Here is a 20,974-nt window from a genome sequence, read left to right as displayed (position 1 = left end):
TTCCCTCGGCAGTCATCACGGGGTGGGGCTGAGGGCGCAGTAACACAGCCGGGCCCACTGTTGCAGCAGACCCTTCGTTTAGATCGGGTCCTTGTTCTCTGCGAGGCCATGAAGGGTGCTTGATGCTTGTGAGTTGCACTTCCCATCCCTGACCAATGTGATAAGGCGGGATGAACTCAAGAGACACTGTCTGATGGACAAGATCACCCTAGCCTAGCATGTGGGCACCCAGGCTCTAGAATGACCCTGACATTTTGACTCTATGACTGGGAGAATGGAAATGCCATTAATGAAATGGGGAACAGAGACAAAGGGATTGGTGGGGAGAGTAAGATGGGAAATATGAACACTGAATATGAGCTTCTGGCAAGCTGTGCACCAAGGGGGAATGTCCAGTGAGCTGCACAGTGGTCTGGCTCGGGGGCTGGGGGTCACAGAGGTATTGATGCCACAGTATACATAGTGATCACTGCTCTGCACAAGCGGTCCCTTGTGCAGAGATGGTAGGTGGGGAGAGGTGGAGAAAGAATGAGGAATACTTAATTTAAAAAAGAGGAGGAAGAGGAGGGCTTCTCTGGTGGCTCAATGGTAAAGAATCTGCCTGCCAAATGCGAGACGCAAGTTTGATCCCTGGTCTGGGAAGATCCCACGTGCCATACCCACGTACCACAACTATTGAGCCTGTGCTCAGGAGCTGGGGAGTCACATCTGCTGAAGCTTGTGTGCCCTAGAGCCCATGCTCTGCAACAACAGAGGCCACCACAATGAGAAGCCTGCGTGCCACAACTAGAGAGAAGCCCCACTCTCTGCAGCTAGAGAGAAGCCAGCGCCGCAACAAAGCTCAGCACACCTATAAATAAATCAGTAGATACATTTAAGAAAACAAACAGAGGAGGAGGAATAGGAAGCTGCCAAAGAAACCAGATACCAGTCAGCAAGGAGGAAGGAATTAGGACAGTCCAGTGCATCAGGGTGCTCGCTCAGAGAAATCAACACTGCTAATTTTAGGAGAAAAGACATATATCAATATTTAAACACTGCTTGGGTGGCTTCCAGAATCTCTGGAACAGGTTTGGGGCTCTGAGAGGAAGAACACCAGTGGAGACCAATGGAGCTTGCATCCCTGACCCCATTGGCTCTGGACAAAGGCATTTCTCCAAGTGCTGGGGCCACTGCTGCTCCAGGAACTTGGCTCTGAAACTGGCATTTCAGCCAAAGAGAAACCTTCTTGGTCCTTCCTTCTCAGCACCATCAGACCCTGATTACAAGCCTGGGGGCAGGAATATCTGATTAGCAGAGTTTACAGCTCAGTTGGTAAAGAATCCACCTGCAACGCATGAGACCTGGGTTCAATTCCTGGGTTAAGAAGATCTGCTGGAGAAGGGATAGGCTACCTCTCCAGTATTCTTGGGCTTCCCCTGTGGCTCAGCTGGTAAAGAACCCACCTGCAGTGCAGGAGACCTGGGTTCGCTCCCTGGGTTGGGAAGAGCCCCTGAAGAAGGGAAAGGCTACCCACTACAGTAGTCTGGCCTGGAGAATCCCATGGCTGTACAGTCCATGAGGCCACAAAGAGTCGGACACGACTGAGAGACTTTCCCTTTCAGGTCACAGGCCTCCATTCTAGCTGCAAAGGCTGCTATGGAGAATATCCAGCATCTGTAGTGTCCACGGGTCTCCCAAGTGGCACTTACGGTAAAGAATCTGCCTGCTGATGCAGGAGACATAAGAGATGGGTTCTGTCCCTAGATTGGGAAGATCCCCTGGAGGAGGGTATGGAGCACCAGGTGGGAGGGGTCAGGAAAGGCAGGAGGCGCATTCCTGGAAAGAACACCTGGGAGAAGGAAGGGTGAATCGGGGGCGCTCTTGGAAGATGGTCTCTCTTAGCTCAGAAGGACACAGACATTGACAGACGGGATGGCACTCTGAGGGGAGGGAGTGGCAGTGCCTGGGGCCTCAGGATGCAGGACTCTGGAAGCAGGGAGCCAGGAAGTCCAGCCCAGCTTCCCTGAAGGAGGCCAGCCTGCGGGGCTTGCCACTCTGTGAGGCCGCCAGATGAAGTCACTAGCAGGTTTTCAGACATGGAACCTGTGCATTCGGGTAGCAAATCTCGATTATCTTTCTGTGATCTTTCAGGAGTCTAGCATTGACCTTCCTTTCTATCAGCGCCCGCTCTCTCTTGTAGAGGGATCCACCCAGGGCTGCCTTATGGGGACCCTTATGGGGACCCTGCTGTCCAGTCTCTGATATCCCTTTGGTGTCTCTTTTCTACTGTTTGTTCTGGGAGCTCCACAGGCCAGCCCTAAAGTCTCCCTCTTGCTTCAGAAACCAGTTGCAGGTCCGTATTTGCCACAGTTGTAGCTTATATTCTCTGCTTGTTGGTCCTGTTCTATTTATAAAACAAAACAACACTGTCTTCTACACAGGCAGTCCTTCAGTGCTCTAGGAACAGAGGATTCTCTGCAGGAAAGGTTTACTGCCCTGATAAAGAAATACAATTTTGTGGCTACTGCTTATGATTGTATTCAACGTCTTAACAGTTGCACCTAGGTCAACTAGAACCCAGAAGGTTCTCCCCACACATGCTGTCAAATTAGATCTTTCTCATCCTGCTTTTTTTTTTTTTTTTTTAAACACAAAGACGAATATATGGATGAACATATGTTGTTTTGTCTGCCTACTGCTCCTTCCTCTGGGGAGCCAGTCCTTCCTTGTTCCCCGTGGGTCTCCTGGGGCTGTCAATTTCAGCCTCCCACCCTATCCCCATTCACAGGGTTGGAAACATGACCCATTCCTGGCCAATCATGTCACCTCCTACCCCTGATGACAGCCAGAATCTTTCCCTATAACTGGAATACTAAGAAGTTGTCTGTTGCTGGTGGTCCTCAGCTAAGACAACATAAGCTTGGAGTATAAGCTGCACTTTCTCCAGCTGTGAAGAGGAAGTCCATTGTAGTGGGAGAAAAGGCTAGCCCCCAGAGGAAAGCTCAGAGACCAAGAGAGAGAAGCAGAGTCCCAATGATATTCACTGGATTCCTGGGTCTAGGTTTGCAAGAGCCAATCAATACCCTTTTTTGTTTAAGCTAGTTGAATCAGGTTTTTGTCACTTCCAAGTGGTAAGCCCTGAATAATAATACATTAAAAAATAGAATGAATGGCATGCACCTATCTGCACAATAGAGAAACGTAAAACAAAAAAATCATTCCTAACCCTATTCTTTGGTTATACAGAAAATGGTGTCATATCTCATATACTGTGTGTGTGTGGTTGTGTGACTGTAAAATACCGCCACAAATTCCTCCATCCAGTATGCACACCCCTCTGCAGTGTAAGTTTGCCTCTACTCCTCTCAGGGAGAGGTAGCGTTTCTTGCTCTCTGAATGTGGGCTAGCCTTGGGACTTATTTGAGCATTAGCTTGCAGCAGAGAGATGTATAAGACCTTCAGAGGCCTTCCAACTTCCGCTATTAACTTCTTAGAAGAAAGGGCCCGGTGAAGAAGCTAGGCTAACCTCCTGGGGGACAAGAATACAGGGAGGATATCAAGACAGCCCAGCCCACAGCCGGCTCCAGTGTCAGGCATGTGAGTAAAGCCATGTTGAACCTTCCAGACCAGTTCTCCCTCCCGCTGAATGCAACTGTTTGAGTCTAAACCAGCAGAGTGAAACCAGCTTCGGAATGGCCTAGCTAACCCATAGAACTGTGAGAAGTAATACATCTTTGTTTTAAACCACAAGTTTTACGGTACTTAATTATGCAACCAAAGCTAACCAAAACAGATTGTGTTCTGAATTTTTTATGTAACTGCACATCGTCATTCCCCCCACATTACTAATATATTTATTAAGGTTCTTTTGTTTGCAGCCACGGGAAACCAGTTTAAAGAGAAATGCATTAGCAGGTTCCTGGGATATTTCAACCTATATAAGGTAAAGTTGAGGGGAGAAATCAGGGCCACCATGCGGGTGTCAACAGCGGAGGTCACAAGCGTTTTTCCAGAAAACTGCCATTAACAATTAGTGTTAATGACTTCTGGACAACTACCTTCAAGTTCTCAGAACAGGTTGACTCATCCTGCTTGGGCAGCATCTACCTATGGATCTTTTGGTTATGATGCAGGGTGGCACAGGACATGGAGGCAGGAGGGAAAACAGACGCAAGTTGGTGGAAATCCAGTATGGAAGCCAGAACCTAGGCCTGCTTTTTAACTGCTAATGTTTTGACTTCCCCCAACTTCTTTGCGAGGAGAGATAAGAAAGCCTTCCCAGCGATCAATGCAAAGAAATCGAGGAAAACAACAGAATGGGAAAGACTAGAGATCTCTTCAAGAAAATTAGAGATACCAAGGGAAGATTTCATGCAAAGATGGGCTCAATAAAGGACAGAAATGGTATGGACCTAACAGAAGCAGAAGATATTAAGAAGAGGTGGCAAGAAGACACAGAAGAACTGTACAAAAAAGAGCTTCACCACCCAGATAATCATGATGGTGTGATCACTCACCTAGAGCCAGACATCCTGGAATGTGAAATCAAGTGGGCCTTAGAAAGCATCACTACGAACAAAGCTTGTGGAGGTGATGGAATTCCAGTAGAGCTATTTCAAATCCTGAAAGATGATGCTGTGAAAGTGCTGCACTCAATATGCCAGCAAATTTGGAACTCAGCAGTGGCCACAGGACTGGAAAAGGTCAGTTTTCATTCCAATCCCAAAGAAAGGCAATACCAAAGAATGCTCAAACTACCGCACAGTTGTACTCATCTCACATGCTAGTAAAGTCATGTCAAAATTCTCCAAGCCAGGCTTCAGCAATACGTTAACTGTGAACTTCCAGATGTTCAAGCTAGTTTTCGAAAAGGCAGAGGAACCAGAGATCAAATTGCCAATATCTGCTGGATCATGAAAAAAGCAAGAGAGTTCCAGAAAAACATCTATTTCTGCTTTATTGACTATGCCAAAGCTTTCGACTGTGTGTATCACAATAAACTGTGGAAAATTCTGAAAGAGGTGGGAATACCAGACCACCTAACCTGCCTCTTGAGAAATCTGTATGCAGATCAGGAAGCAACAGTTAGAAATGGACATGGAACAACAGACTGGTTCCAAATAGGAAAAGGAGTATGTCAAGGCTGTATATTGTCACCCTGCTTATTTAACTTATATACAGAGTACATCATGAGAAACGCTGGACTGGAAGAAGCACAAGCTGGAATCAAGATTGCTGGGAGAAATATCAATAACCTCAGATATGCAGATGACACCACCCTTATGGCAGAAAGTGAAGAGGAACTAAAAAGCCTCTTGATGAAAGTGAAAGAGGAGAGTGAAAAAGTTGGCTTAAATCTCAACATTCAGAAAACTAAGATCATGGAGTCTGGTCCCATCACTTCACGGCAGATAGATGGGGAAACAGTGGAAACAGTGTCAGACTTTATTTTCTGGGGCTCCAAAATCATTGCAGATGGTGAACCATGAAATTAAAAGACGCTTACTCCTTGGAAGGAAAGCTATGACCGACCTAGATAGCATATTGAAAAGCAGAGATATTACTTTGCCAACAAAGGTCCGTCTAGTCAAGGCTATGGTTTTTCCAGTAGTCATGTATGGATGCGAGAGCTGGACTGCGAAGAAAACTGAGTGCCGAAGAATTAGACTCTTGAGAGTCCCTTGGACTGCAAGGAGATCCAACCAGTCCATCCTATAGGAGATCAGTCCTGGGTGTTCATTGGAAGGACTGATGCTGAAGCTGAAACTCTAACACTTTGGCCATCTCATGCGAAGAGTTGACTCACTGGAGAAGACCCTGATGCTAGGAAGGATTGGGGGCAGGAGGAGAAGGGGACAACTGAGGATGAGGTGGCTGGATGGCATCACCGACTCGATGGACATGAGTCTGAGTGAACTCCGGGAGTTGGTGATGGACAGGCAGGCCTGTGATTCATGGGGTCGCAAACAGTCGGACGCGACTGAGCGACTGAACTGAACTTCTTTTCTTTCAAATCTGAGTTACTAATGTATCCAGGCTCCTTTTCATAAAGGGGAAGAATCTGCTCGGGACCGCTCTGGAAACTGTAACAATCAGCGCAACATTGTATACTTAGCATAAAGCAACCAAGTCCGCCAAGGTTTTCTGTGAACCTGGGTCTCTGGGAGGGTGGGTTGGCAGTTTTCATCAACAGCTTCAAAAAAAAATGTTCCCCGGTGGCTCAGACGGTAAAGCGTTTGCCTGCAATGCGGGACACCCGGGTTCGATTCCTGGGTCGGGAAGATTCCCTGGCGAAGGAAATGGCAATCCACTCCAGCACTCTTGCCTGGAAAATCCCATGGACGGAGGAGCCTGATAGGCTACAGTCCATGGGGCCGCAAAGAGTCGGACTCGACTGAGCGACTTCACTCACTCACTTACTCAAAAAATGTTCGGGGGTGTAGACAAGAAAGGAGTTACACCAAAGCACTGAAAGGAGTTAAAGCCAGAGTAACAGGTGTTGTGAACAGAGGAAAGGAAGCAAGAGCCAACGCGCGCACGTGGGGTTGTTTCTGGGAAGCGCGACCCTTGCAAGCGGCGGGAAGAGAACACACAACGTCGCTGGGTGGGCGGCTCCGTTCCCTGACGCCTCCTGATGCGGCGGGGGCCCGGGGCAGCGCCTCCCACAACCAGGCTCGTGGGCGCCTCGGGCGGGCGGGGACCTGGCTAGGGTCCTGGGCCAGCCGAGTCGCCCGCATCACACGCCAGGCGCCGAAGTCGCCGCCCCCACCGAGAGGGGTGGGGGCCGGGGACCGGGAGCGCGCGCGGGAGACGACTGCTCCCGGGGCTGAGGCGGCGCCTTCCCCTACCGGTTGCTGCAGGAGCGACATCTTGCTCGGCAGGAAAGCGCTGGGAGAGCGGGCGGATCCGGGCTGCTGCGCCACTCGCGCCGAGGACCCGCCGGAGCCGCGGGGCTGGAGGTACAAGAAGGAGGTAATCGGGGCTGCCCCGCTTGCCCACACGTCCCGCTCCGGAGACCCCGAGGCCGCCCCGCTCCCCGCGCCCAAGACCCCGAGGCCGCGCCGCTCCCCGCGCCCACGCCTCCCTCTTCCACCTCCCATCCGCGGGCTCCCGCGGGCTCTGGCTTCTGCGCTCGCGAGCCGCCCTCCCGGGCGACCCCCGCGCCCTGCAGCGCGGGCCGCTCGGCCCTCCCTCGCCCCCGGGCCGCCCTCCCGGTCTCCGCCCCCTCCCCAGGCGGGCCGCGCCCTGCCCCCGCCCCTCGCCCCACGCCCCGCCCCCACCCCCACGCCCCGCCCCCACCTCCCCGCGCCCGCCCCCGCTCCCCACGCCCCGCCCCTCGCCCCTCGCCCCGCCCCCACCTTCCCACGCCCCGCCCCCGCTCCCCACGCGCCGCCCCAGCCCGCCGCGGCCGGGCGGGGCCCCGGGTTTAAACGTCGCGGCGGGCTGGGCCGGCGGAGGGGTGGGGCGTGCCTCTGTGTCGTGTCTTGGGCTCTGTAGGCGACCGCGCGGCGCGGAAAGCCGGGCTCCCGGGGCCGACGCGCGGCACCATGTCCCCGGGGAGCGGCGTGAAGAGCGAGTACATGAAGCGCTACCAGGAGCCGCGCTGGGACGAGTTCGGGCCGTGCTACCGCGCGCTGCGCCACTACCGCCTGGGTCGCCGGCTGCTGGAGCAGGCGCACGCGCCCTGGCTCTGGGACGACTGGGGCCAGGCCGGCGCCTCGGACGACTCGGCGTCTTCGGCGTCGTCGGGCACCGGGGCCCCCGCGCCCCAGTGCGCCCCGGGCTCGCCGCCGCCGCCCGCGGAGCCCGAGGCGCGCGCAGGGCCGGAGGAGCGGGGCGTGGAGGCCGCGGGGGACGCGGAGACCAGGGACGCCGGGGACGCAGAGGACGCGGCGCTGCCAGGTACCGGGCCGGGGAGGGGGCTGCGAGGGGCCAGCTCGCGGGACTGGATTTGCTCTTGCGTCTCCTGAACCGCGCAGCCGTTTTTCGCAGTGAGAGCTCAGGGCGAGCTCTTTCTTAATTTTATTTAATCTATTTTTGGTAGGCGGAGAATACGCCACCCTTGACAAAATAAGGAAGGCGGCGGCCCCGCACCCGCCGTCCCACCCTGTATTTCCGTAAAGTGTGTCTCTGGGTTGAGCCAGCTGTGAACGCCGTAGACGTGCCGCTGGCGAAGTCCAGGTTTTCACCAGGTAGCCTTGATGGCCTCTGGACCAATAAACTCCCATCTGTTTATTTCTAAACGCTCATTTGTTTTATGAGAGGAGCCCAGCTTTCATTAGACGGCCAGAGGTTAGGAACTAACCTCTGTGAGCTAAGCGCATTGTCCTGTGACTGGGGCTGTTGTTTTCTGTGTTAACTCCCTGACCTGGCCGCGCTTTCCCTTGGGAATATTTTGTATGTGTTTCCACAGACTGTTGCATAAGTGCCGGCTGCTGGGAGATAATCCTTCTAAATGCCGGGTCCTCTCGGCTGCTCGCCTCCTCTCCTCCAGCTGCTGCTGTGAGCTTGGGGAGCGGCAGCTGGAAAATGGCTCTTTGGGGTGGTGCATCTGCTGCTCCCGGCGGGGCCCTGCGCCTTCTCTCCTGCCGGAGGGTCGCAGAGGCGGGCTCCCGGAGAGCGGGGCGGGCCGAGTGGCCGCTGGTGCTCAGGGCCCAATTGAATGAATGCCCCAGATACAGCCTGGAGGAACCCCGTGGGGTTCTATTCTACTCTGACCTGGGCCAGGCACCACCCGACGTCACTCAGTTTTAAAGAGATCCCAGTGAGCCAAATAACTAAAATGGCCTGAGAGCTTGTCATGCATCCAGTCTCCGATCTTAGAGTCTATATTTTCTTAGTCAACACTCAGAACAATTCTAAGAGGGAGGACCGTTGTTTTTACCTCGTTTACCTCCATTTTATAGATGAAGAAGCAGAAGCTCAGAATCAATGATTGGTGACTATTTTTGTTTATTGCCTTGTAAGTGGTACTCTGATCAGATTTGTCTCTTGACTCTCATCCTAGCTTGTCTGTGAGATGCTGAGGAGGAGAGGAAGTTGAGTCTTGTTATACTGTTTCCAGCTGTTCTCGGCTCATCATGTGGCAGGGCTGCCCCTCCGTCCTCACATGTTACTTGTGAATTCCCACTCATTCCTGACCTTTGCTAGAAGTTTGAATAACAGAAGATGGGGAGAGTATGGGGCACTGAGTTACTAGCTCAGTTATGAGATGCACTTTATCAGACTGAATGAGCTTTTCTCTCTCCTTGGTTCGTCCCCTTCATTGCTTATGAAAGAGCTGTCAGTTATTTCCAGGTGTATATAAATGCAGTTTTTAGATAGCATTGTAGTATGGAGTATGGGGCTTGTGTTTGTAAGAGTTCATGATTATTTTTGTTCCCTTAGAGACACCGGATCCTCCCAGGGGCTGGCTGAGGTAGTTATTTCTTATTATTTCTGGTTTAGGAAGCTGGGAAGAAAAAATGTTTCTGCTTTCAGGACTCTCCATCCCAGGATCTTTTGCTTTGCTCATGCCTATCACAACTTTTGTTCATCCCTATGTCTGGCAGGATTGAAAGTCCTTGTTTTTAAGTGGACAGAATGATGAGCACTCTTTTGAGTTTCTATGAAACATAGACCTTTAGTTCTTGTCTTTACTGAAGCCATATGTACACATAGAATCATATGGTTATATATGGCTTAGTACAGAGATACAGCAGCCCTCCTCCCCCACACCAATTACCTATTCCTTAGGTGACCACTTCCCAGTCCTCTGGTTTTTCCTTGGTGTGTAATTCTGTTTTTCCAAGTAACATGGCTTTTATTAAGATTTGTTGATTGTTGTTGTTGAGTTTTTAGTACCGTCTATTATTGGCTTTAATGCTTTTTGTGTATGTGCGCTCAACTGCTCAGTCATGTCCGACTGTTTGCAACCCCATGGACTGCAACCTGCCAAGCTTCTCAGTCCATGGGATTTCCCAGGCAGGAATACTGGGGTGGGTTACCATTTCCTCCTCCAAGGGATCTTCCTGACCCAGGGATCAAACCCATGTCTCCTGCATTGGCAGGTGAATTCTTTACCACTGAGCTACCTGCTGCTGCTGCTAAGTCGCTTCAGTTGTGTCTGACTCTGTGCAACCCCATAGACGGCAGCCCACCAGGCTCCACCCTCCCTGGGATTCTCCAGACAAGAACACTGGAGTAGGTTGCCATTTCCTTCTCCAGTGCGTGAAAGTGAAAAGTGAAGGTGAAGTCGCTCAGTCGTGTCCGACTCTTTGCGACCCCATGGACTGCAGCCTACCAGGCTGCTCTATGCATGGGATTTTCCAGGCAAGAGTACTGGAGTGGGGTGCCAATACCTTCTCCCTGAGCTATCTGGGAAGCCCTTAATTCTTTTTAGTGGTCTCCTAACCCATACATCTGGTCCGTCCTCACCCTTCTGGTATAGTCATCATAGAATTAGTTAGATTCAGTTAGGGCCTGTTGAAGAGGTTGCTTAGAGCTACCCTGCATTGTTTGCTGTGATTCCCTTTTCTTCTGCTGCAATACCACCAACACATCAGGTTCACTGCCACCCTCCCCATCGTAAGACATCCCTCCCGGGGCCTCTGACCCACTTCCACCGGGCCTGCATGCTGCTCTGGCAGCCTGCTGCCTTGTCTCGTCTCGGGAGGGCTCTCGGCCGCCACCCCAGGGACTCCCTGCCTTCCCTCTTGGTAGGACCCTCTGTTGTGTGCCTCTCACATCATCTTCCTGCCTGGTTTATCCTCTCCTGGCAGAGATTATCTTCTAGTACCTTCCTGAGAAAGGGTGTGTGAGAGGCTTAATTTTCTGAGATCTTGCATGTCAAAAGATTCTACCCTCACAATTCAGTAAGTTTGTGAATAGGCATGAAATTCTAGGTTGGAAGTATTTGTCTCTAAGAAATCTGGAGGCAGTGCTGTCTGGTACTGGGACTTCTGCAGTTGCTGCTATACTCCCGTGTCGTTCTCACTCTAAATCCCTCGTGGATAACATACTCCCTCCTCTGGAAGTTTCTAGGGTCTTCTCTTTGTCCTCTGTGTTCTGAAAATTATCCTCTGTCTAGGCCTGTTTTCCTCTAATGTGCTTCACGAATCCTTGCAATCAAACTCCTGTCTTGTAATCCTGGGAAGTTTTCTTGTTTTCTTATTACTATTATTTTTTTCTCTTTTCTTTCTGAACTCCTTAGTTGGATGCTAGACTTACAAATATATCCTCTAATTTTCTACTTTGGCTTCCAATCCATCTGTCTTAAGAACTGATGAATTGTTTTCTGGGTTTTCCTTCCTTCTCTCCTTCTTTTAATCCTCTTTAAAAAATAGTATTCTGTTCTTGATTTGTACGTATAGTATCCTCACTTGTCCTGCTGAGGACTAGGAATTTTTAGTTTTTGCATGTTTCTTTGGCACAGGTTTCCCCTCCCTTTATCTGGATGTGTGTGTGTTTTAATTTAATTTGTAATCCTGTATTTCAAGTTAGCAGCTTTCCTCAAATGTCTAATGATTCTTGGCTTCTTGTTCTTATTTAAGAGATGGTACTAAAAAGCTTTTGGGAAGTTGCCTGTGTGTGGGGTGTAGGTGTGGGAATGCTTGTTCACTGTGAAATGCCTTCTCTCTGTAGCCAACACGCTTTCAAGAGTGTCCAGAATGTCTCCAATTCATTTTCTTCACATTTCTAAGTTAAATTTTAGTTTTAAACCACTTATGCATATGCATAATTTTTTAAAATATGCTTAAAATGAAAAAGTAATCTTGGCCCATTCACCACCCATGCCCCTTGCTCCCTGGAGTAACTCTTTACCTTTCTTTTCAGCGCTGTGGCCAATGATTGTCTCATTCAGACTAATGCTGGCTTTTTTATTTTGAAAATTGTATATTGACTTCCCATAATGGGAGATGATTTAGTTTAAGATCTTAGCTTGGCTATTCCTCAAACCCTCCCTTTTTCCCACCTAGACATACGCAAGCACCTCTTTTGTTCCACAGTATTAACTATATGACTATTTCATTTAAGTACTATTCTATATTTGGATGATCATGGCTCTGTGTTATTTGCAGATAATCCATACAGTACATTTTGATTATATTTTCTTCGTTATTTATGTTTTCCCTAGAGGTAATTGTTGCTTTACTTGTATATTTGCTTTTCTTTTTTTCTCTTATAACGTAGCCAGAAATAGTCTGGGGGACTGTAGAACTTGTTATATGCCAGGCACGCTAGGTGCTCTACTTGTTGCGTTATCCTCCTTGGGGAAGTAATTTTGGGGAGCCCTTGACGCTCTTGTTTTAATGTAGACTTTATGCTGTCCAGGTCTGACACTGCTGTCATGCTGGAACTTCTCTTCATGTTTGCCAAGTGTTCTTTTTGCTTTCCTCCTTTATCTGATCCCTGTTCTAGAAGCCTCCAATCTCCCTTCCTTTTGGTGGAGCATATCTTCTGTAAATCCTGGGAAATGTTGAAAGGGAAGTAAAGGTTTTGTCACCTTGAAGTCTAAAAATGCCTTTATCCAAGGCTGGATTGCCATTTGGGCAAGACAGAGACGTCCTAGGTTAGATATTTCAGTATTTGAAGGTATTATATTGAATCCTAGGTTTTGGTCTTATTGTTGAGAAGTACCATGTCATCTGACACTTCTTTTGTGTATGTGACCTTTTTCTCTTTTGAAGTTTTAGGACAGTCCCTTTATCCTAGGTATTCTAAAATACTATGTGTCATTTTTCATTCATTGGGCTGATAACTTGGTGGGACTTTTTATTTAGGTTTTTAAGAAGCTTATTTTAGGCCACACCTCATGGCATGGAGTGTGGGATAGTTTCCTGACCAGGGATTGAGCCCATACTCCCTGCCTTGGGAGCACAGAGTTAACCACTGGACTGCCAGGGGAATCCCTTGGTGAGCCTTTTAAATCTAGAAACATCTATTTTCAGGCACTGTTTAAAATAATTTCTGTTCTGAGGACTTCCTTTGTGGTCCAGTGGTTATGACTCAATGCTGCCATTGCAAGGAGTATGAGTTTGATCCCTGGTCGGGGAATTAAGATCCCACATGCCATTCAGAGAGGCCAAAAGACATTTTAAAAACTTTTTTTAAAATTTCTATTCATTTTTTTCTTGATAGTTATTTTTAGCTGGTTTGTATACCTCCTGGAGCAAACCTCTAGTATTTTTATTTATTTATTTTTGAAAAATTAGAACTTTGGTTTTGTTTTGAGAATGCTTCAATTTTATCTTCTAAATTTTGTTGAAATTTTAAATTCTACCATTCTGGTTTTTAATTTCAAAGAGATTGCTTTTTTGTCCCAAATGTTCTATTAAAAATTGACAAAAAATAGCATCCCTTTCTCTAATTCCCCCTCCACTCCCCACCGACCCACCCACCCTCGCCAAGCCATAAATATCCTTTGAGAGCTCTCTTATAGTCCAAGCCTAGTTTTTTTCTCTATACTTTGGTCTTTTTCTTATTAAAGGATGTACTCGAATGCTTGCTTTTAGCCTATCTGCTTATTTAAGAGGGAAGCTTGAAGGGCTTTTTGAGAGCTGTGTGCATGGAGGAGCTTGTGACTGTAAATTGTAGGGGGACTCGGCTGCTTTTCTGGGGGCTGCCCACATCAGCACCCGCCTGTTCCTGTGTCAGCTTACCAGACACTGCTCCTCCTTCCTCCTGCCTGGGAGGGCCCGAGCCTGGCTGTCAGCATCCCGGGAACAGAGCTGGGGGAAAGGAGGAGGAACCCCATTCTTTACCATGCCATCCTGTTTTCATCCTGCCCCCCTCACTTCTCCTGTGCCTTCTGCCTGCTGGTCCTCCTCCTTTAGGGACCTGGGCTATGGGGTGGGGTGGGCGGCAGCCACGGGCCTTGAGGACCACAGCAAGGACTGTTGAGGGAGTATCATTGCTGCACAACAGGCTTAACCTGGAAACTAGTACTTCAGGTTCCCGTTCTCAGCTGTGAGCTCATGGTTTCTGTAAATTAGAATTTGGCCAAGGCACAGGGTGTGCCCTATCTCTGCTGTGTGCTGACTGCAGCTGTCTGCTAGGACACTTGCAGGTGACTTCTTCATGTGCCTGGCCCTTCTCATCACTGGCAGGCCGGCCTCCAACAGTGAGCATTCCTGAGAGAGAGCTGGGCAGCTGCTGTATTGCCCATCATGACTTATTTCCAGGAGCCATGTGGCATCTCTTTCACCCCATTCTCTGCTCACAGAAATCTGCCCAGGTTCAAGGGCAGGCAGCATGGACCCTGGTTCCCAGCCGGGGCACATCCTTGTTAAGCTGTCATGGAGCACATGGCCTGGGGCACTGACTGGGCCTAGCCTTCTGGGAAGTCTGGTGCCTCAACGCCAGTTACGGCATGGCTCCACGGCGTCCTGTGGGCCCTTCTCCAGCAGGGAGTTTGCATCATTCTGCTGAGTCCCGTGAGTCATTTCTACATCTTCATCACCTTGCACCTTCCAAAATTTGTCTGGTGTCGCTGGCTGCTTGCTTGTCGTCCCTTCCCTCTTTGGCCTTTGTTCCTTCCCTTTAGTGGCTTTGGAGAGGAAGGGACTATAATCTTGTGTCACCAGTGCACATTTAACCTGATGACCTCCTTTGCTCTGTTTTTACTTATTTTTATTTTTTACCCTCTTTCTGTATTAGTCTTGCTAGGGGTTTGTGAATTCTGTTCATTTTTGTTCCATGTCGGTTTTGTTAATTATGTGTTTATTAGTTCACGATTTTTCCCCTTAGTTTCATTTTTTAGTGCTTAGTTTTATAATTTTTTAACATCCTTTTTTATTTTGAATTTATTTTTATTTTTGGCTGTGGGTTCTTGCTTGCTGCATGGGCTTTTCTCTAGCTGCGGCAGTGGGGCTGTTCTTCATTGCCGTGGGCAGGCTCCTCGTTGCAGTGGCTTCTCTCTTTGTGGGGCACAAGCTCTAGGGCTCAAAGGCTTTGGCTGCTGTCCCATGCGGGCTCTGCAGCCGGGGCTCCCAGACTCGAGAGCACAGGCTCAGCAGTTGGGGTGCATGGGCTTAGTTCCTCCGCCGCGTGTGGGATGTTCCTGGACTGGGATTGAATCCATGTCTCCTGCATTGCCAGGCGGAGTCTTTACCACTGAGCCACCGGGGAAGCCCTTTTTATAACATTTTAAGATGGATGCTTATTATTGGTTATTTTTTTCTTCCCTTGCCTTTTTTTCTTTTTGATATATTGATTTAAGGCTCTAGATTTACTTCTGATTACTGCTTTAGCTGCATCATACTTAATAAAGAAATTTAGAAATATTTCTAATAAGAATGGGATTATGCTATCACCATTACTTTTTTATTTTTAAAAATTGTGGTAAACACACAACACAAATAATCATTTTAACAATTTTTAAGTATATAGCTCAATGACATGGAGAACATTTACATTTTTGTGAAATCATATGATTTATTTTTGACCCATGCATTATTTAGAAATGTTTTTAAGCAAAGGGATATATTAGGAGTATGAGATTAACAGATAAAAACTACTATGTATAAAACAGATAAGCAACAAGGATTTACTGTATAGCACAAGGAACTATATTGAATATCTGATAATAACCTATAGTAGAAAGTGACCTGAAAGAATATATCTATATAACTGAATCACTTTGCTGTAACCTAAAACTAATACCATATTGTAGTTCAATTTAAGAAAAAAACAGAAATGTTAATTTTATAACTGGAGATTTTATTTATCTCCTGACCATGCCACGAGACCCACAGGATCTTAGTTCTCTAACCAGGGACTGAACTCTGAGCCTCAGTGGTGAAAGCATGGGGTTCTGACTACTGGACCGCCGGGGAATTCTCCTCTAGCTGGAGATTGTACAAGATACTTTTGCTGTTGTATCTAGCTTAATTAGGGCTTCCCTGGCGGCTCAGCGGTAAAGAATCCATCTGTGAGCAGGAGATGGGAATTTGATTCCTGGGTTGGGAAGATCCCCTGGAGGAGGGCATGGCAACCCACTCCTGTCTTCTTGCCTGGAGAATCCCATGGACAGAGGAGCCTGGCAGACTTTATAGTCCATAGGGTTGCAAAGAGTTGGACATGACTCAAGTGGCTGAGCATGAGCACGATCTAGCTTAATTGCACAGGAGTCAGAGAATACATACTGTATGATTCCAGTTTTGTGACTATATTAAGATTTTCTTTATAGCTTTGGCTGGGTAAATTCTTGTAAATGTTCGCATGTGCTTGATAAGATTGTGTATTCTGCGGTTTTCAGTGCAGTATTCTGTATGTACCCATTGGGTCAAATGTGTTAATTTTGTTCAAATAGTTTAAAAAAATCAATCTGTTCAAGTCAAACTTTGTAATGATGGGCAGTTTCTCTGTCTGGACCGTGAAACATGCTAACCATGAGCCACATGTTTGAGCACTTGAACTCTGGTATAACTGAGGAAGTGAAAATTTGTTTCTAGCTAATTTTAATTAATATAAACTTAAATTTAAGTCACCTCTGCTTCATGGCTTTTGTAGTGAACAGCATAGTCCTAAATCAAGGCTGAGTTGATTTTTGTCAGTTACTGAGAAAGGTGCTATTAGAATCTTCCACAATAACTGGTGATGACACTGTTTTTATTTGCCTGGAAATGGCTTTATTTAAAACTTTGAATAGGATTTTGAAACATATATACACTTATCTTGTACCAGGCACTGTTTCAAGAGCTTTATAAGTATTAATTTTATAGTAATAAGTTCTCTCTCTTCTGTGTTTTCCATCTTTTTTTCCTGCTACAGGTATTTTTGAGCTTGTGTTCCTTCTTTAAATACATGTTAGTTTTATGATCTGTCAGTGATAACCCCATTTCCACAAGTCTCTCGCTCCTGCTGGACTTCCTTACTGTCTTGTCTCCTGAGTGACTGGTCATCATCCCCAGGACACTCACTGTTGGTGTTCAGAAAATTATCTGTAGGAATAATCTGAGACCCAGGCTCCCTAGAGAGGATTTTAGTTTCTTGTGTTGGATACTGGTGGACACTGGTGTTTTTAATGTCAGAACGTTCAGTGATCCATGGTGAGGAGATCACTGGGGTCCCCCTGATCTGCAGCCTGCTGTGACCTGGCTCTCCCTATCGCCTGTGCTCCTCTCGGTCATGTGAGACAGCCTGACTGTCCAGACCCAAGTCTGTCTTTTACAAAACTTGTATAAATATTTTATCTCATGTTCCTTCACTTTATTTAATTGTGGTGCAGCACACCTAACATAGCACTTAACCATCCAGTTTTTTTATTGAGGTATATTTGATTTATATGTTTCAGGTATACAGCATGAAAGTCAAAGTTGCTCAGGCATGTCCAATTCTTTGCAACCCCATGGAATTTTCCAGGCTAGAGTACTGGAGTGGGTAGCCTTCCCTTCTTCAGGGGATCTTCCCAACCCAGGGATCAAACCCAGATCTCCTGCATTGCAGGTGGATTCTTTACCAGCTGAGCCACCAGGGAAGCCCAGGTATACTGGAGTGGATAGCTTATCCCTTCTCCAGTGGATCTTCCCAACCCAGGTATTGGACCGGGGTCTCTTGCACTGCAGGCGGATGCTTTACCAGCTGAGCCACCAGGGAAGCCCAGGTATACTGGAGTGGATAGCTTATCCCTTCTCCAGTGGATCTTCCCAACCCAGGTATTGGACCGGGGTCTCTTGCACTGCAGGCGGATGCTTTACCAACTGAGCTGTCAGGGAAGCCCTGGTGGACAACATAGTGATCCACAATTTCCATCCAGAGTTAGACAAAGTGCTGGCTGTATTCCCTGTGCTGTGCAGTGTGCCCTTGTAGCTATTCGTGTTTACATAGCAGTTTGTGACTCTTAAGCCCTAGAATGCCCAGTCTTGTTTTGTCCTCATTCTCCCGCCCTCTCTGTAGAATTTGGCTCTGTTGATTGCTCTGTCCTTTTCTGAACATCCTTCCCCACCTTCTCTCCTGGAAGCTTCTAGACTTTGCTAGCTGTTCTTTTCCCTGGCTCCCTCTCTGGCTCTCCTCATCCCTTCTACCGGCTCAGTAGGTGCTGGTGTCCAGGGGGCCAACCTCTGCTCCCCTTCCGCTGACTCTGTTCCTTCTAGGGGATCTGCTCTGCATCTGAGGCTCAGCCCCCACCCACCTGCTTATGACTCTCTCCAATTCCACATTCTCTTTAGGGCCCCTGATTAAGGGTCCTGCTGTGGCCTGCTTGGTGGTCCCAGGGGTGTCTCATACCTGAGTCGTCAAGTACCCTTTCCCCATCTTTGATGGCTTTCTGCTGGAGGATAGTGTGACCATCCACTCCCAACCCCTGTAGGGGCCCAAGATTCCTCTTTGCCTCCCAGCATTTGCTTTGTGTCTGTCACCCACTCAGCTGCCCATCTAGCCCTTTGTGGCTCTCTGGAGAGGCCAGGGTACCACCTCCCAGTTCACAGGTGCCCAGGTGAGTCTGAGCACCAGCCAGGTATGGTGGGCACTCTCTCCTTTTCTCCCTGTTTGGCCCCTGCCAGCATTGCCCCCTACCCTGGACTCTCCATCTTTTCTGCCCCCACCTCTTTGGGTGCAAGTTTGTTGCTAGATGCCTCATTCCTGAAATGCAGATAGGACCATAGCATTTTTCAGCCTAAAATCCTTCAGTGATTCTTCTTCATTGTTAGGAAAAAATAAAACTCCTGTGTTTGGCATAGATGGTCTCTATTTCCCCACTGCTACCCACTCATGCCTTCATCCATAGACTCTCTATGTACCTGTCATTTTTAATTATTCTTTCTTCTCTTCATGTCTTTGTAGAAGCCAGTTCCCCACTTGCTGGAATTCTCTTTCCTAATCTCTCCTTGGTTGGCTTCAGCTTGTCCCGTGAACCAAATCATTATCATCTTCTGTGGACATGCTCCCTGGAAGGTCTGAGTTAGGCATATGGGGGCTGGAGAGGAAGAGAAGGAAATGAATCCCTGAAGATGAGTTGTTTCCCCCTCTCTCAGTGTCGTAACTGCGCCAGGCATGGACCCCCTTCTACTTCCCGTTGTCTAGGTCCTGATGGGCTCTTTCCCTTCTACCTAGATCCAGGGGAGGGAAGAGGATGAGGTGTGGACACATTACTCAGAAGAGTGAGTGATGAGGGGACTTGGGTTCTCAGGATTCAGTGGAAGACTGGCATCTCACGTGTCCCCAGACAGCCTGAGTGCTGGGTTTATAGATATGGTGCAGAGCCGTGCGAAGGGCTGAACCCCAGGGCTGGACGTGTGCTGTCTACTCCTTAAAATGCTTAATAATAAAGGAAATGATTTGGTAGATAAAGGTCATTGCTGAAGACAGAAATGCAGGTGATGTGTCAGGGTTCACACATGTGCACTGTGTCTGGATTACATGGATGTCATCAGGGAAGTGTTCACTATGAGTGAGGGACATGAGTATGTCCTAAAAATGATGGGGTTTGGGAATAGGAACCTGTAAAATCACCACCTAGAGCCAGATTCTGGAGCCTCGGGAGCAAGGGGTTTTCTACAGGTTTGAGCAAGGGGGGTCTGTAAAGTGGTGCCCTGGATGTACAAGGAGCTCTTTCAGTTCAGTGCAGTCGCTCAGTCGTGTCTGACTCCTTGCGACCCCATGAATCGCAGCACGCCAGGCCTCCCTGTCCATCACCAACTCCCAGAGTTCACTCAGACTCATGTCCATTGAGTCAGTGATGCCATCCAGCCATCTCATCCTCTGTCGTCCCCTTCTCCTCCTGCCCCCAATCCCTCCCAGCACCAGAGTCTTCCAGTGAGTCAACTCTTCGCATGAGGTGGCCAAAGTTTCAGCCTCAGCATCATTCCTTCCAAAGAACAGAGATAAAACATAGGTTCACTAGGGCTTTACACAAGGAATACAACCTGTATAAGATCACATAAGATAATCAGATCATATAGGAGTATACAAATGGTTATAAAAATAATGATTGGATAGTCATAAAGAGTAATCAGGGGAAATAGCTATGTTCTGGAGTGTGTCCTGAATATCTGAGTACACCTCAGATGTGCAGTCCATTCCCCACCAGAGTTTTACCAGCCTTGCTGCCAGATTTAGGACTGTGTAGGCCAGGGGCCCTGGTTCATGTTGTCATGAATAAAAGCCCTCTTCCCGGCTCCTCCCCCTGGGTGCACCCAGTTGTACATGGAGGTGAGGAGCTATGGAAAACACTCCTTATTGTGATGGAGGGCTTTTCGTGTTAAGGTCACCAGCCAGCTCTTATAAGGAGCTGGGGAGAGCTGAAAGGAGCATTTTCCATAGTTTTGGAGCATGACAAAGCAGTACAATCCTGAAGCTCTAGTTGAGTAACTTAAAAACTAACCTTTTGCAGCTGGTGAATGATTGTCACAAATCCAGGTCTGTCCCTGAAGCAAGATGGTAAAATGACTGGATTTATCATGGGGAAAGCTATTAGGCCCTGGTGTTTTCTAGCTTTTTAGCTTTTAGTATTCAATTGAGACTCATAATCTCAGAATGTGAATGATGGTTGTTACTTTTGAATAGGCTTGGTTCAATCTTGGTATTTACTGTTGATTTTACAATGGGACAGACTAACTTGTTTCTGTCTGTCCATTTTAAGTGAAACGTGTAGAATCGAGCTGTAAGTAAAACAGTTACTGACTTAATTAGGCATTGTGAATTTTCCATCCCAGATATTTAAACTGTGTGTAATTATATGTACACCTGAATTTAAAGCATTCATCCTGTCTTATCCCCTTTTTCAAAAAGCGCTGCCAGTGAAAGACGTAGAAGAGAAGCCTGAACGGCAGATCCGGGTGAGAGGCCCTGAGAAAGCAGCCAGCAGCACCGACCCTCAGCCACCACCAGGTGCCTTAGCTGCCCGAGGAGGCAGGAGAACCAAGAGTCCCCAGAGGTCATCCGCGAGAATAAAAGAACACAGGCACCCGTTTGCCCTCTACGGGTGGGGAGAGAAACAGACGGATACAGGAAGCCAGAAGACTCACAACGTCTGTGCTTCTGCCCCCATGCACGAGGTAGGTGCCAGTGAACG

General features: G+C 48.1%; 1 protein-coding gene and 1 long non-coding RNA gene across 8 annotated transcripts in view; one reads left to right on the top strand and one right to left on the bottom strand.

The window, feature by feature from the left end:
* The window catches only part of LOC138430408 (uncharacterized), a 49,939-nt gene extending 42,752 nt beyond the window's left edge, over positions 1–7,187 (bottom strand). For both annotated transcript variants that reach the window (XR_011253152.1, XR_011253153.1), the window contains exons 1-2: positions 7,076–7,187; positions 6,831–6,935 (exon numbers count right to left, since the gene is read on the bottom strand). This is a non-coding gene — a long non-coding RNA (uncharacterized lncRNA). The remainder of the gene's footprint in view (positions 1–6,830; positions 6,936–7,075) is intronic.
* CCSAP (centriole, cilia and spindle associated protein) overlaps positions 6,621–20,974 on the top strand; it is a 30,656-nt gene continuing 16,302 nt past the window's right edge. For 2 of the 6 annotated variants that reach the window (XM_069572597.1, XM_069572594.1), the window contains exons 1-3: positions 6,811–6,941; positions 7,480–7,884; positions 20,692–20,957. In XM_069572597.1, the coding sequence (XP_069428698.1) occupies positions 7,530–7,884; positions 20,692–20,957 (621 nt within the window). In that variant the 5' untranslated portion in view covers positions 6,811–6,941; positions 7,480–7,529. Of the gene's footprint in view, positions 6,955–7,373; positions 7,885–20,691; positions 20,958–20,974 lie in introns of those variants that run through there. The other 4 variants (XM_069572593.1, XM_069572592.1, XM_069572596.1 and 1 more) reach the window with 4 other exon arrangements.

The sequence above is a fragment of the Ovis canadensis genome, chromosome 25 (genome assembly GCF_042477335.2).
Source record: "Ovis canadensis isolate MfBH-ARS-UI-01 breed Bighorn chromosome 25, ARS-UI_OviCan_v2, whole genome shotgun sequence".
In the NCBI taxonomy this organism is placed as follows: Eukaryota; Metazoa; Chordata; class Mammalia; order Artiodactyla; family Bovidae; genus Ovis; species Ovis canadensis.
The sequence above is the reverse complement of the archived record's forward strand: the minus strand, read 5'-3'. Positions and strand labels throughout refer to the sequence as shown.